Source organism: Anas platyrhynchos, chromosome 3 (genome assembly GCF_047663525.1).
Source record: "Anas platyrhynchos isolate ZD024472 breed Pekin duck chromosome 3, IASCAAS_PekinDuck_T2T, whole genome shotgun sequence".
Lineage (NCBI taxonomy): Eukaryota > Metazoa > Chordata > Aves > Anseriformes > Anatidae > Anas > Anas platyrhynchos.
This window is the reverse complement of record NC_092589.1, coordinates 30,223,750-30,240,355: the sequence shown is the minus strand read 5'-3', so window position 1 is coordinate 30,240,355 and position 16,606 is coordinate 30,223,750. Positions and strand designations below refer to the sequence as shown.

Genomic DNA, 16,606 nt, shown 5'->3' with positions numbered 1-16,606 from the left:
TGGAAAAGTAAAAAAAAATACATTTTCTGCTAATCTAATTAGTACTTGTAGAATGTTTTATCAATAATACCTTTACTGGAAATCTAAGAAAAGGCAGAAGTAATAATTTTTAAATAGGTTTTAAGAGCCTGAAATCCTTTTTTTTTCTGTTTGGCATGAAGTACTTTTTGAATTCCAGCATTGTGTAACACTATATCAGATTAAATGTTCTTACATACATTTAAGAGTCATTCTAGGCTAAAGCAGTCTAACCAGTATTTTAGAAATATCAGTGTAAGCTGTGTGTGTAAGAGATTACATGCATGTATTTAATCAATGTTAACATTAAAGTTCTGAGAAATTTGTTCTAGAATTTTACTGAGTTTTGGCCTGGAATACATGCATGTGCTGCACTTGTTTTGCAAAGATAGAGAAGTGAATGTAGACACTATGCACCAGGGAGTGCTCAGAAATTTTTAGAGCCGTGACTACAATATATTTAAGATTAGGTGCTTTCTTTTCCTCAACTCCCTTAAAGCATTCATTTAAGTTTTTTATTATGAGAGGTGGACATATCTGTATGATACAACTTTCTATTTTTTAGAGAGCAATTCTGATACGCTTTGATTAGACAGGATATGATGACTTTAGAAGATAAAGGTTGTTTTCTTTAGTATTAGGTAAATCATTTTATGTGTTCTTCACAATTCGTTTTTAAATATCAAATGAAAAATAATGTTGTTAGACCACTGGCTTGCTTCAGAAACTAAAAGCTAAGTGTAATATGGAAAGAAGAAAAAAGGGAAAAGGGAAATATTAATGAGCAACTGAAAGCACTAACTTCAGCCAAATATAAAATTAAATACAAAAATATTTGGGGATATTGTATAAATGTGGCATTTTGGCCTCTTTTCCTATCTTCTGAAAATAAATATTTTGCTCCACATTTACACAATTTTTTTTCAAGAAGAGCTGTGTAAATTCCAGACAATTTTCTTTTACAGGTTTTATTGTTACAATTTTGTCCTTCTGCCTTAAAAATACAGAACTTCTTAAAAGCATCTGAACACTGGAAAATGTCTTCTAAGATTTTACCCTATATTTGCTGTTGATAATAACTTCATATATGCAAACGCTTTCTTGTGTATAGGATAGATGTTGAATAGCAGAACATCTGCCACATTCGTTGTCTAGGTTGTCAAGTAAAATTTTAAGGTACTGACTAGCTGTGTGTTTGATATTTTAAGGGGAAAAAAAAGTCCTAGGAAGTATAATGCTGTTAATGTTGAAAAGTGAGCGTTGGTTTTACATGGTTTCCCATTTAGTGAGCTCTGGATGTTCTAGGAGACTATTTTATTAATAATCATCAAATGCCTGTACAACAGCGACATTTTTTTCTTCCTTGCTTGTCCTGTAGAAATCATTACACCGTTCTTTTGTAGCTCTAGTCTGTTTTAGAACGAGAGCTCCTTCTTTCAGATGCCTATACTTTCAATTTCACAAAATTTGGATTTTCTTGCTATATAAGTACTCTGCTAGTTCTGCTTATAAATAATAATTATTACTATTACAGAGTTGTGATGACTACTACCTTAAGAATTTGCTTGATGTTTATCTGTTACATCTATTTATATTTGGTCTGATAGACAATTTCCTTCAGCTTTGCAGATGACTTTATAATAGAAATTCATTGTAAAGTAGCCTTATCTTTGTGTGTATATATAGAAAGCAATAAGGGCTTGCATTTAGTATTTCTGAAAAATTCTGAAGAGTGATTTAGATCAGTATTCACCTTAAATTTTTGTTTCATCCTTGCTTTCTGTTGCTGATTCTAATCAATGTTTATGCATTTAACTCTCTTAAAAATGCAAATATTTCCGACTGTAAACAGTATGTTTAAGTAACTAACTTGTACTTTGGATATTTCTCATAAAAATAATTCCTTGGAATTTTTCTAGACTGGAAATTGTTTTACATTTGTAATCCACTTTCTCAATTCTTTTGAATAAACTAACTATCATAATTTAGATTTAAAAAGCATTATATCATCTGTTTAAAAAAAATATTAGAATCAAATATTAGAATAAAATAGTATAAAAGTTGACTTCAAATGTTAAATTCATTGCAGGAAAGTTTTACAGAAGATTTTTCCTGAAGTTGTCCCTCAATGCTTACAAACCAGTGTTAAAGATGCACTCAGCCTTAGCCTACCACACCTCTGATGCATTTTGGCTTCAATCTTAACCATTTTCAAAAATCAAAAGATGGTGATGAACCAATGATTTCATATTTTCTGAAAAATATTGTTTATTGTCTGGCCAGTAGATTACACTTGCCAGGCCCCAAAGCAGAAATATTTCTTTAAATACAGTATCTTGGGAAACAAGAATCTCATGAAGATCAACAAGAAGTGCGAAGTCCTGCACCTGGGAAGGAGCAGTCCCAGGCACCAGTACTTGCTGGGGGCCACCCTGTTGGAAAGCAGCTCTGCAGAAAAGGATCTGGTGGTCCTGTTGGACACCAGGCTGAACACGAGTCAGCAATGTGCCCTTGCTGTTAAGGACGCTAATGGTATTTTTAGCTGTGTTAGGCAAAGTATTGCCTATTGCTGGCAGGTCAAGAGAGGTGATCCTTCTGCTCTACTCAGCATAGTTGAAGGTGCACCTGGACACCTTTCTGTGTCCAATTCTATTCCCACTCACCCACCTCTGCAGTACAAGCAAGACCTAGACAAACTGGGAAGAGTCCAACAGAGGGCTTCGAAGATAAAAATGATCAAGAGACTGTAGCACCTCTCCTATGAGGAGAGCATGAGAGAGTTGGGACTGCTCATCATGGAGAAGAGAAGGCTCAGGGGAAATCTTGGCAATGTATGTAAGTACCTGAAGGGAGCTGCAAAGAAGACAGAGCAAGACTCTTTTCCATGGTGCCCAGTACCAGGGCAAGAGGTAGTGGGCACTGAAACATCAGCGTTTCTGTCTGTCTGAACATCAGGAAGCACTACTGTACTGTGTCAGAGCACTGGTGTAGATTGCCCAGAGAAGTTGTGGAGTGTTCCTCCTTGGAAATCTTCAAAAGCCATCTGGACAAGGTCCTGGGCAACCTGCTCTAGATAGAACACTTAACCCTGGGTCTTCTAAAAGACAAGTGTCCGTAAAATAGATTCATTCTTTATTGTTGTATCTGCTGTCATAAGAGTTTTCAGGTTGGAGGATGCCATTTCTCAGAACGTGGTGTAGTCAGGTGCTGTTGTAGTGCATAAAATGTACCTGCCAGGGATGAGGTAACACAGGCTGGTGTAAGAGCTGACAGTGTAGGGGCTGGTTTAGAAAGAACTGGTATCGGTCAAACATGTTAGCAAGGGTATTCTTAGCCTGCAACAATAGAGTTTAAAAAATGTCTGAATTCTAAACATCTTTTGGGCTTGTAGCAGCTACTTATAGATGAAATAAAATAACTCTGCATCAACGTTCTTTAATCCTATTGGTATGAAAGCATGGTGATCAATAAAGAATATGGACTTATGTTATCCCTACCTAACATCATTCTTTTTCAACTTTTCTAGCTATTGTGCTATTAGTTCCATTTCTCTTTATCAAACTACTCTCCTCTTTTATTTCTTAAGTTTTACCCTTTTCCTAAACCTTCACAAGAAGCAAATGTTTGCAAAGAACAGCATAGGTGTATTAAACTGTCCTGCATCCTTGACACCTTAAACTCCTGACTTATAATATGCATGTTTCCATTGCTACCTTATTGCTTAATTATTTCATACACAAATGTTAACTGTGTCAGCTGATACCGTGTGGCTATTTTTAGCCCCAGAAATCTCTTAATTGCATTCTTACTCCTTTTCTTGGCAATCTAATTTGATTTCTTAAACATCTTAATGTGGTTCATGATAAATCACATAGGAACTATTCAGAATTCTTTGCTGGAATGTAACTTGCCATTGCTGCTAACATCTCAAGCATCTGTTGCTTATAGCACATCTTTATACCAGATATTTTGGCTGGCTTACTACTTCATGAAATGCAACCAGAAGATTTGTTTTCTTAAAGACACATCGATAGCTTTGCTAGCAACCACAAGAAACTTTAACCTTCATTCAGTCTATATAGTGGGACTTCCCCATGCTTTTTTCCACATTCTGCTGTGTTTTCCCAGTTCAAGCATGATTTTATAACATTATGTACGCTTCCAGCTATTTTTGTTTTTTCTTTTCTTCTACAAATTATGGAAACAGGTAAAATAAGAGTGAATGACAATAGGATTTATCTTGATTCTTGGATTTTACCTTTTGTAGAAATATAAAAGGTGTTTGAATTCCAAAACACTATCCAGTACCTATCAGTGTTAAAACTTCCAAGTCAGACTTAATGTTTATCTTGTGTTTATGTGTGAGTTGTTTATCCAAGTTTTTACCAAATGAAATTAAACTAACTCTCCACTGTAGGAGATGGAAGCCACATTACTAGCGCTTGTTTTAGGGGCACTTTGATCTGTTTCTCTAAATACATTGAAAATTGCAATAGTGATCCTCCCAACTATTTCTCTAATGTTTTATGACTGTTTTCCATGTTACTAATAACTCATGTGACCTTTATGTCATCTAAACATTTTTGGAGTGCAGATTTCCTTTGTCAAATTTAAGTGAGCTCTTTCCCACTTTACGCTCCTTACAGCCGGAGCTGTCTTTTCAGTAATGCTTTTCATATGTAATTCTGGAATTATTTTTCCAGAACTACGTTACTCAATCTTCTCCACAATTCTGCTGTTTACTACAGAATTTTCTTGAGTGGCCTTTACAAAAATTCAGAAAATTCTTGAAGAACCTGAAGTTCCCAAGTATTGTGAAATCTATTTTTTTTTTTTTTTTTTAATAGGATGCAGCACAGATGCCAAGCAAGCTGAGGAACAATCTGCAGCTGCAAGTGAAGAACTTTATCCTTTCTGTAGGGAGCCAAGTTATTTTGAAATTCCTACAAAAGAATTCCAGCAATCTTCACAGGTAGCAGAGAGCGCTATTCATGAAATTCCCACAAAAGATAACCAGAGCTCCCATGCAGCAGGTGCGGGGCATGCCTCTTTTACCATTGAATTTGATGACAACACTCCAGGGAAAGTAACAATCAAAGATCACGTAACAAAGTTCACATCTGAACAGCGTCACAAGTCAAAGAAGCCTTCTTCCTCCAGTGGTCAGGACCTGCCTGGGCTTCAGAATGTGATGATGGCTGCGGAGAGCAAAGTAGCAGATTGGCTAGCACAGAACAATCCCCCAAGAATGATATGGGAACCAACAGAAGAAGATTCCAAAAGTATTAAGAGTGACGTTCCAGTGTACTTGAAGAGACTAAAAGGTAAAGTGAGTAATTCCAGCTATGCTTATTTCTGAAGGCAACAATTCTTCACCAGAATCCAGTAAGTGGGTCCTTGAGCCCTTGTGGAGTTCAATTGAAATCACAGGTACTCCACAGGAGCGCAAGGATCTGTTCAGGGATATCTTATTGCATATTAAAGAGGATAGTAATCCAAATCCTAAGTCATCTTACAGTAAGCATACTAATTGGAGATATTATAGTACAGCTAACAAGGTACAAAGAAATCATATTTTTAAAACATTGATCTTGAAGGGAAAAAGAACAAACCCAAGCCTTTAGTTAAATTTTACATATTTCACTTTTTCCTGTGTATTACTTTAAAAAGCTGAATAGCTTTAAAGAATCAAAGTTCGGAAGTTCAAGTTATGTTCTGTGAATATTCATGTACTCTAGGAAAATCATTTGGTGACAAAAAGTACATTGTATAGTTATTCTGCTTAAATTGATCATGTGTGATGAAGTCAAGTTTGTCTCCGGAATCTGAAGTAAACAAAAATCTTCGATTTTTATATTATGTTTGCAGGATATTATATTTATAAAAACACTGCTGTTAAATGAAGTAACAGTTAAGACATATATTCACTGCATACAATGACATTTCCAATAAAATGAAATCAAATCTTTAGTGTCTAAAGTGTACTTTCTTTTGGATCCAACTTCACAGAATAGAGAAGAAAGTAGTTTTTATTTTCAGTTGAAGATTCCAGTGACATTCAAACTTTCAGAATGAAAATTCTGACGATTTTTTTTGAGTATTTGTTATCTTCTGTTTTTAAATTCAGCAGATTTAATCTGCTATTCCCACTTTCTTGCTTCTGCAACATTATCATGGTTAACTCTTAACCTAGCTGGGATTCGTTACAATGTGTTTTGTCTTTCTAATCCAAAGTCTGTATTTTAGGGCTGGATCTTCAAATTAAGCTGAAAAATAACATTTTCAAAACAGAATTGTATGGGTGCACTAAAATTAAGATACTAGCATAGTAGTTCTTTGAAGAATATTACAAAGCATTCTTTTATCTGCATGATATTGTATTATATTCATGAACCTTCTTTAAAACATTAACCATATCACTATGGCAGGATTTTGTTTACAAGGCCTTAGCCCTTTCCTGGCAGCAGAAACTTCCTGAAGTTTGATAAATTTTTGACTGAGGGAGCTGTAAGTTATAGGTTGCATTTGGCCATAACAAATATCTGAATTTTGTGTCTTTTATGATCTCTTCATATTCTCATTAATTCTCATTAATTCTTCTTTGTCAAATCATAAGGGTAGAGTATGTACCTAACTTATTTGAAATTTTTGGTTTAAAAAAAAAACACACAACACAAACAAGCAAAATCTTTCTGATTTTTCTGTTCAGCTTTTTCCTACAGTATCCTATATTGAAGTCACACTGCTAAAATTGTTATATGACTTTCAGAGTGGTATTGATGTTTATTGTTATTGTATGGAAGTATAGGACCCATCACATTGTTGAGTCACTGTACAAATAAGTAACAAAGGGAGGTCTCTATGCCAAATAGGGATGCTGTAAAGATTTCAACTGAGTATTCAGTGTTGTTAGTCCCCTAGGTAAGGGTTCCCAACATACAATTACCATTTAAATGAATAGTAGCTGTGTATCCTAACTATGCAAGTATAGAAAGTTTCATTGTACATGAGGTTGCTCAGTGTTAAGCCTGATTTACTGTGTATAAGTACCCAGTCTTCCAAACATTTTTCAGGCCTCATTACTGAGTATATTTATATGTCTATATATGATTTATTAAGTACATAGTCCTTATTCATAGATCTCAAAGTAGTTTGAGAAATGAATAAGTAATAACAGACATTTTGCATGCATATATCAGATGCTGAGAGGAATGAATGATGGCAAAATTCATTCTACTTCTTGGAAAGAGTAATAAAGAATTAATTTCAATTTTCAATAGACATTTGTCATGATGAACTGTTGTAACAATGTGAGGAGAAGACCATCTAACAACATCAGTGTTGTCACTTGACAGGCATTCTTATGTACCAGAAGGTCTGTCTTAATGTTCTTTTTCATTTTATCCTTGCCTAGAATGTTTCAGTAGTCATTTGTAATCAATCAAATGGCTGCGTAACGAAATTGATATAATTGGGAAACAAGCCACTTCCATGCTACAGCACAGCTGATAAAATACTGCCTTTTGTAAATCACTGATAAGTACCTGTAGATTGCAATACTGATGAAAAGGGTAATTCAGATGCACTGATACTATTGCTTAGCTTATGCATCATCATTAGCTGTACAAAATTTCCAGAGCTAGGTACAGAAATGTGTTGGATTCTGCACAGAACAATTTGAAATTCTTTCTTAGTATGCAAGTTTACTTTGTATGCGTTGGGTTTAGTTTGTTTTTTTTTTATAGCTTCATTGTGCTCTATTTTCTTTTGCTTTGATTGTAGGGAATAAGCATGATGACGGTACACAGAGTGATTCAGAAAACGCTGGTGCACACCGGCATTATAGTAAGCGGGCAGTACTTGAAGAGCACTTAAGACATCATCATACAGAGCTGAAAAAGGCTCACCAGAAAGTCCATTCCACAGAAAAGCAGCAAGAGCAAGCTGGTGTGAGTCAGACTGCTTTTATGATTGAGTTTTTTGATGAAGACCATCCTCGAAAGAGACGTTCTTACTCTTTTTCTCAGAACGTAGGTGCTCTGTGCCCAGAATCTCCATCTCCAACACCTCATGCACGAGCTGAAAGAGTGAAACCTACATCAGGAGAGAAAGCAGTTCCTTCATCTGTGCAAGCCAGTTCATCACATCACAGAGCAGTACATGCAAAACTCTTAAAACAAAAATCAGAAGACCCTTCTGCTGCTTTACCTGTCTTACAAGCTGCGTTGTTAAGGAGTTCAGGAAGCCTCGGCCATAGGCCTAGTCAGAACCAGGAGATGGACAAAAAGTTGAAAAGCCAACATGTTTCTGCTGCTACTGAGAAGGACAATGAGGATGACCAGAGTGACAAAGGTACTTACACTATTGAGTTGGAAAATCCCAATTCTGAAGAAATGGAAGCCCGCAAAATGATTGACAAGGTGAGAAACCAAAAATGTGTATTGATGCTAAACTGGTACGTGTTATGTGGGTGGGCAACAGTCTGCCTCTTCAGTTTGCCTTACTAAAGGTGCTGCAATAATGTGAGTTTAGAAGCCAGTGTATAATGATGATGCAAAGAATATAATAAAAGCATAAGAAGGCATTTAATGAGAAGTTATTGTTTGATACTGCTGTTCCTCTATTTTGGTAGTTTAAAGGTGTTTTCAATAGGTTAAATACCACAAATGTACTAAACAACAAAGTTAAATTAGTTAAATTTTTATGAGAATTGTTTGATTACAATTTATTATGTCCCATGGAGAAATACTTACCTGTTCTTAAAAACCTACAGTCTTTGTAGTTTTTGGTATACAAATCAGTTCCATCCAAATTATCATGTAAAAACATAATGCAAGGGTTTTCTATATTATAAATAAATTTCTTAACTGCAATAACTTAAATTTGAAATTATAAAATGCTTTTACTTTCCCAAAATCTTTATATGATGGTGACGTCATTTTCATAGTTTGATTAGAGGTATGTTTCATTAGGCCTAGGAACCTTATAATGACCAAATAAACTTTGCTTATAGATAAAAACAGAAGTGAACTTCCTTGGGATTCAATAGGAAGATACCAGTAGGATAAACTACGTATAGTCATTAGTCCTAACTGACTCTTGAGTGGGATTTTCTTTTCCTGTTATTGTGTTTTCCTAAATAATCCACTGTGGTCAAATGCTGGCATCCAGTTTTAGGCATATTTTTGGCCTTCTTAACAGAGAACGTATCGCTTGTTATAGAATTACGTTAAGAATTGTTTGTGTATCTGTGATATGTTTTGTTTTTCTTTTTTTTTTTTCCCCAGTGGTAAAGTATTGGTTAATGTTTGTAGTGTTGCACTGGAAAGCCTTTGGGTATTATAAATGCGCCTTTCTGCTAACCTTTTGAAATTGAAGATTTATAATGAAGTAAAGTTGAGAGACATATTGTTTGAGGTCTCATGTTCTATCTTTTCACTTTTATTTAAGATCCAATTCAGAGATTCTGATTTTTTTCAAGTAAGCTTTGCTTCACAATTCTTTGCTTTGGGAATGTGAAAGTAGTGTGATACTATTTTTATGAAGTGCAGAACAACAGTAAGTGAAGAAAATCAAAACCAAATGGAAGCCAAAATCTCTTGCTCCAGCTCAGCTCAGCTTTGCTTCCCTCCCATTTAAAATTGCTAATGCTGAGGATTCTTTTAGTTTGCTAAAAGGCGATAAGTGAGGAATAAGACAAGGACTTCTGCTGGCCTGTTGACTGCTGTGCTGTCAAGTATTTAAGAAAATAGTTGGTATGCATTTAGTCAATAATTCCAGCATAACCTCTTTTTCTTGGCAAGTCAGTCTTTTTTTTTTTTTCTTTTTCCTGAGCAGCCTGCTGATTTGAGTCTCATTCAAAGTCTGTTGAGTCAAAAGATTCATTGAAATTCAAGAGTTGGGTTTGCTAGGATTGGGATGAAAATGCATTACAAATAGCAAGGATAACTTTCTAAAACATTTGCACAAATAGTGCAAACAGTCTGTCTGTAAAATTTGTTAGAATGGTGCTAAAATTCATGTGTAATTTACCTGAATAATTCCCTATGGAAAAAAATGCTTTTCGATCTGGGTATTTTTTTCATTTTTTTTTCCTCCTTTTTACTGGAAGGAAGGGTGAGAACAAACAAAATACTCAGACTACTTCTGTGACTCATTCATTTGCAAAGCCTTAGCCATAGTTTTGCCCTTGTAGGCAAAGCCTCTGCTCTTTGTTGGAGGGCAAAAAAGAAAAAACACCTGAGAACATACCACGAATTTAAGTGCAACATTAAATTGTCAGAAACTAAGTCGTGATAAATAATGTTGCTTTGAGTTTATGATCCAAGAGAAGCATTCAGGAAATCAATGTCCAAATTATCAGAAAAATTAAAAGTTCTCTGTAACTTTAAAAAAAAAAAAACAAAACAAAACAACAAAAACACACCTTAATTGCTTTGGCAAGATTCCCTTCAAAAGCAACATTTTTGCTTAATGTAGCCATGTAGCTCTTTTGTAATGATTCCAGGAAACATTCAAGAAAGGCATAGTTATTTGAAAAGATTTAATAATCAGTAAATGGTGTTGTCTTATTTATTCAACATCTTGATTTTATTTAAGGATCCATTTATTCTTTCACTATTCTTTCAGCCTCTGCAAAGAGACCATAGCAAAAGAGGTGTAAAATAAAAATGTCATATTTATTTTATTTTTTTTAATATTTTTTATGAACATCTTAAAAAGCTTGGCTTTTTAAAAGAGAATAGAAGAAAGATTACAAACCTAATCAGAAGGATAGTGGAAGACACTTTCTAAGTAACAGAGAAAAAGGCCTTTTAGTTAAATACTTTTCCCTAAGAGATAGTTGCAACCATTCCTCTGTGATGACTGCCTTGGAGTAAGCCTAGAATGAAGGGCTCAGTAAATTAATTTGAGGCTTGGGCCCTTCTCGACTTCCAAGACCAAGGAAATTTGTTGAACCTGTGAAAATGAGACATCAGTATCTGACAGGCAAAGTCACTGCAATGAAAACAACCTATGTAAATGTCCACCAAGACTAAAATGAGTGGGAAAAGAGGTAATTGTTAAAATGTTAGCAAATCTGCATTACTTTTAAAATAGATTTGATTTTAGGACACAAAAAAGCAGGACTTAAAATGATAAGCAGATAGTTTTCAGTTTCAATCATAAAGGAAAAAAAATCTAAAACCTATACATGCCTGGAGTACTCCAAAGACTGTTCATTTAACTCATGTTTGTTGGTTTAGCATTTGGATTGATTATATTTTAAAATCTTCCATTCTTATTATCAGCCATTATAGGAGCTGAAGAAATTAGCTAGTATGTCAGAAATACTAATACTTATTTCCTCTGTGCTGTTATTTGAATTTCCTCAGAGGAAGTAAATATCACGGGCATGTGGCCAGCTTTGAATGATTAGAAGTAGTATGTCACTTCTCTCGGAACAAAGAAAAATCTTAGAGACTAAGTTTAAAAAAAAATAAAAATGTACAGATTAAGAGAAAAAAAGAAATCACCATGCATGTTATTAGGAGGAGACAGAGAAGCAGGCATAAGATTTCATAGTTGTTTCTAAGCTGTTTCTATTTTAAAACATAATACATATATGTATTTAGGACAGATATCAAAACCAGACTATCGCTGGAGGAAAATGGATATGGCTTAAGAGTTTGGGTTCTATTGTTTTTGCTTGTTCCAATTTCATTTCATGATTTTTCTGAATGGAAAAATCTGTAGAGGTAGTGGAAAAATGGTTATAATTTGCAAACAATGGAGTCTTCAGCTGTTGTTCACTTTAACTACTTTCTCTCTTCAGTCCATCAAGTGCTGTCTTAAAAATATTCCTCTCTGAGAATTATTATAGCTCTCTGAGAATTCAGCTGTGCTTTCCACAAGTAGCATGAACCCATACATATAAAATCTATCTTGTAGTATTTAAATTCTTTTAAAACGTTTTGCTAGGGCTTCTAACTGACTTTATTTTTGAGTAACTTGTCATTATTGCTATTACTTTCAAACTCCGTTTTCCAGAGTGAGTGAATAGTGCCAGTATTAGTATGGAGCTGAGTTGTACATTGTCTCTTCTGTCTGTAGTTTACTTGCATTTTTACTCTCACATGGATTTCCATATGGTTCTCTGTCAGCTTGATTTTATACAATGCAAATTCTAAGCTAGATCAGTCCTGTTCCTCACAAACTCACGTGCTCTTTTTGCTTGTTCTCTCCAGTATAAATATTGTATGTTGTAATGTTCTTTATAAGCAGAGAAAGCTTGAAAAATTGCAAGAAAACCTGCTTCTTTCAAGTACCATGTTTATCCAAGATTTTTACATACCAATGTTCAAATAGCAACTAAGTTCATACAGAAGTATGAATTGGTTACTAGGCCAAATAGGTGTAGAAAATAAATTAATTCCACATTAATGATGTGGAATATGGTTCTAACTGAAAAATAGATACTGGATCTCTTATACTTGTAGAGGCCTTTTTGAAGTTGCCATTGAGATCAATTTTATCAATGTGCAAAGGAGAAGAGCTGCTCTTACATACTACGAAGACCATCTTAAACATAGCAGGCATACAACATTCTCTACTCAAATAACTTAGGCATCTTTGTAACAGAATAACGCTCTTATTGTTACACCTAATTGCAAAGTACAAAACAAATTGAGGATCTTGATCTAAAACGTTTTCAGTGACATTTAAACACACAAAATAGAGAAGTATATGGGGCATAGTCAGGATTTGCTTCTTACTTACATCAGTTTTGCCCTTTAGATAGGTTCAATGCTTTCTATTTTCTCTATTTTGCGCTAAATTATGAACTTTATATGTTTTTCTTTTTTAATTACATTTGTTCTAATAGAGGTAATTTCTCATCAGTTGTATCAGGCAAAAAAAAAGTATTCCTGGACCACATAAAAGGTAAGTTTCTGAGTGGATGAAAGAATTCAGAATGAAGTTTCTGCAGTTCATCTTGGGGCTTGGACCTGATGAACTCTTGAGGCCCCTTCCAACCCATACAACTGTGTCATTCTGTGATCTTCCTTTTTGTTGATATAAAGATTGCAAATTACCAGTCTAGTGAGTTTCATGTTTTCAATAAAGCAAAATACTAGTAATAACTTATTATAAGTGAGTGTGCAAATAACTCTGGATGTGTTTGGAATATTAAAATATTTTCATCAGGCTATATATTGCAGTAAATAAAGATTGATTCAGTGAGTTTTGTGTAAGCTCTTTGTATTTTGGGGGGAGGCCCTTTTTGATTTATGTGTGTATTAGGAGTTACTATAGCAGCGCTAAACTTCTCTGGATATCAGTGAAGAGAAAGAATATAATAGAGCTTAAATGTATGTCTGTTTTGAATCTTACCAGCCTTTTGGTAAACAGGGAATTGGGAATTTTATAGCAACTTGTGGAAACATTGGCCTTGAATAAAATTTTCTTTTGTCCCAAAATTGTATCCTTCACTTGTTATATACTTGATTATGTACCATGTGTCAGGTATGCATAGAATAGTGTTCTGTTGCTATAGTCGTGAGATTTTCTCCTCTTTAAAAATTTGGAATAACTGTAATAGTTTTGGAGGGGACACTGAGCAGGTGTTGATGTGGACACCAGGTTTTCCATTTTCATTTTCTACATCTTTCTGTTTACAGTGATACTTATATTTTAGGTGTTTGTTTGTTTGCTTTGGTTTTAGTATGCATGTAAATAAGATTTACAATAAAATGGGATCTCTGTACTCATTTTGCTCCTGAGGTATGTCTGCTCATACTATATTAAGTTACTTACTAGTTAATGTTGCATTCTTCCAAGGACTGTTCTGTGCTTCTCCTTGCTGAGCTAGGACTTGTTAATGAGAGAGTCTTTATTGGTTTTGTGTTGCAAGCAAGAAAAAATGCTTAATATCAGATCATTTTTACATCAAAGGCAACTTTGGAGGACAGTCAGTCGGTCATAAACAAATAGCCCTAGGTGCCATTATCTATGGTAACTTCTAAAAAAAATACATTTCGAACAGCTTAATGTTTGACTGCGTGCTGTGGAAAGGTGTGGGTTTTTTTGTTTTGTTTGTTTGTTTGTTTTTTCAGTGCAGACAGCTTGTTTACTAGATATTCTCTGTACAGATAATCTTGCAGGTACTGTGAAACCTTGTATATACCTTGTATATACATGTACATATATACGTATATATTTATATTTAAGATCTTGAAGATGAATTAGAAAATATATCTGATTTATTAAAACTGTGTTCGTCCAAAAATGCACATTTATGGTGCATAGGAGTAGGTAAGGTGGTGATATTTTACATAGCAATATTTAATATACAAATTGATGGTTTATTTTAAGTGGAACTTGGCAAATTTTTGCAGTAGCGGCAATGACAAACTATGTGAAAAGATTCAGAGGGCAGGAAGTTAGGAGAAAAAAAAATCTGCATGTTTAAATAACTGTTTAAGGAACAGAGACAGATGTATCTATTTTCAGAAAATGGCTTTCAGATCTCCTGTCTCTTCACACTCTGTGGATTTAATTGCTTTTGCCATTGCTTCAGTGACTTTTTCCAAAAAGAATTAATTTTAGCCCTACTGAGTGTCTTGTTTGCAGAGGGACTGTATTTTATGAAAATTTTGACAATTTTATGATTTTTATTATATTTTATGACAATTTTGAAAAAGCAGTAGAACAGTTGAAGCCTATCAAGTCATCTGAGGATATAAATTTTTGCAAGAATGCAGTGTTTGTAATTTTTTTTTCTTCTGGGCTGCGGGAGGGTGAGGAGTCTTACAGTCTCTAAACATACCATTTCCTCTTAAATTTGGAATTCTAAAGAAAATGAATTTTTCATTACAGCAAACTACTACAAAATGTGTATGCATGTAAATATGTAACTGGCTTCTGGTAAGAGGAAGTTATTAGACTTGGCACATTGATCTATTCATTTGCCTATGTAGCGCTTTTTTATACCAGCGTGTCTTGCGTCTGATTCTGTATCTTCAATATATAGTTAAATGCCATAAACAGCTTCTGTGAAAATCCATGGCTATTCATGAGCTACTCCCTGCACAGGACACAGTCTGTTTGCCTGGGATGGCTAGGCTAACTGCCAAGAACAAGCATAAACTATTAAAATCAGATGTCTCAGAAGCAACTTGGTTAAATGCAGTTCTTGCAGTAGCTTAACACAAAATGAACATAGGCATTTTACTCTGGCTCATCAAACTTTTTCAAACTGATAAAGAAAATGTTTGTCTTTTGTCTTTTGTTTCCACCAGATGAGTAACTTCTAACAACCAATTTACTGTATATTATGAATGTTCAGACTACCTTCTTAGGAAGAATTATGAGGAGCTCAGTCTGAACAATAAGCTCAGCACTGCCAAGTTGATCTGAGTATGGATCCAAAGCCTCTTCCATTTCCCCACTCTTTGAAATCCTCTCTTCGTATCAGTAAAGCATCCTCACAGTTTCAGCTTATTTACACTTTCTTATCCTTGTTTAGCACATCCAAACCGTGTCCAAATCCAGCATGTGTTTCCAAATTAATATCTCTTCCCTCTTTGTTTTTCTTGCTGATTTGACTGTGTCAGTTCACAGCGCAGTTCTTGAAATTTACTTTTATTTGCCTTCCCTCATGAGTTAAACTCACTCATCATCTTCCTTTCCCTTAAAAAGTTACAAAAAATACTTGCTATTGTAATCTACATTCCTTTCATTTTTCAATGGCAAATAACTTATTTAAAATTGAATAACTTGCTCCTTGTTATTTTGCCATGGTCCTATCTTTGATGCACTGTGCAACATAGCCCCCTGTCCCTAAACTAGCCTTCTGCTTTGATTCAATTTGCCCTTTTAAACATTCATCATTGAATTCTCTTTTATACACCTTTTGTGTTGGGATTTTGCTCTATTCCTTGTGTGCAGACTGCCTGCACTGAAATGAATAGCATATAAATTACTTTCTTTTCAAATACCTCTCCAAAACATATATTTAACTGTAGTTAAGGTCCAAACTGAAAGAGGGGAAATTTTTCATGTACTTCTGGTTTACAAATATCATTATTAATGGGATAGGTTCCTAGTTATGGCTCTCTGAATTGTAACTATTATCCTAATAATTTGTCTTTCTGTTTTCTTAATAATACTGTTACTTACTGTATATCCTTTATCAGGACTACTGCAGTAAATCTATGATGTATGATGAGAAACTTTAGAGAGTATGTTAGTAGAACAATTGAATCCCTATTCCAGTATGCCTCATTTGCTATAAACTGAGTGAACTTATTAAGAGTCACACATAAGACCTTTTCTCCATCTGTATCTCTGTCTTCAGTAATGATTTGGATGGTGAACTAGAAGAGTGGACATTAAGTACTGAGTAATTACAGTATTCTACATCTGCAGTGTGATTTTCATGAACTGTAAAATGTTTTAAAGTTAATATCCTGAAACTGAAAAGCAACTATAATGTCCTGACATTAGGAACTCTAAAATGCATGCAAATGAGACACAAGATATGAGATAGAAAGATACAAGATAAAACTGGAGAAGATTCTTAATCAAGTACTTAGAAGTTTATTAG

General features: G+C 34.4%; 1 protein-coding gene across 17 annotated transcripts in view; it reads left to right on the top strand.

The window, feature by feature from the left end:
* CEP170 (centrosomal protein 170) overlaps nt 1-16,606 on the top strand; it is a 101,710-nt gene that overhangs the window by 43,531 nt on the left and 41,573 nt on the right. For all 17 annotated transcript variants that reach the window (XM_072035620.1, XM_072035629.1, XM_027453832.3 and 14 more), the window contains 2 exons: nt 4,866-5,342; nt 7,801-8,438. In XM_072035620.1, coding sequence (XP_071891721.1) covers nt 4,866-5,342; nt 7,801-8,438 — 1,115 coding nt within the window. The remainder of the gene's footprint in view (nt 1-4,865; nt 5,343-7,800; nt 8,439-16,606) is intronic.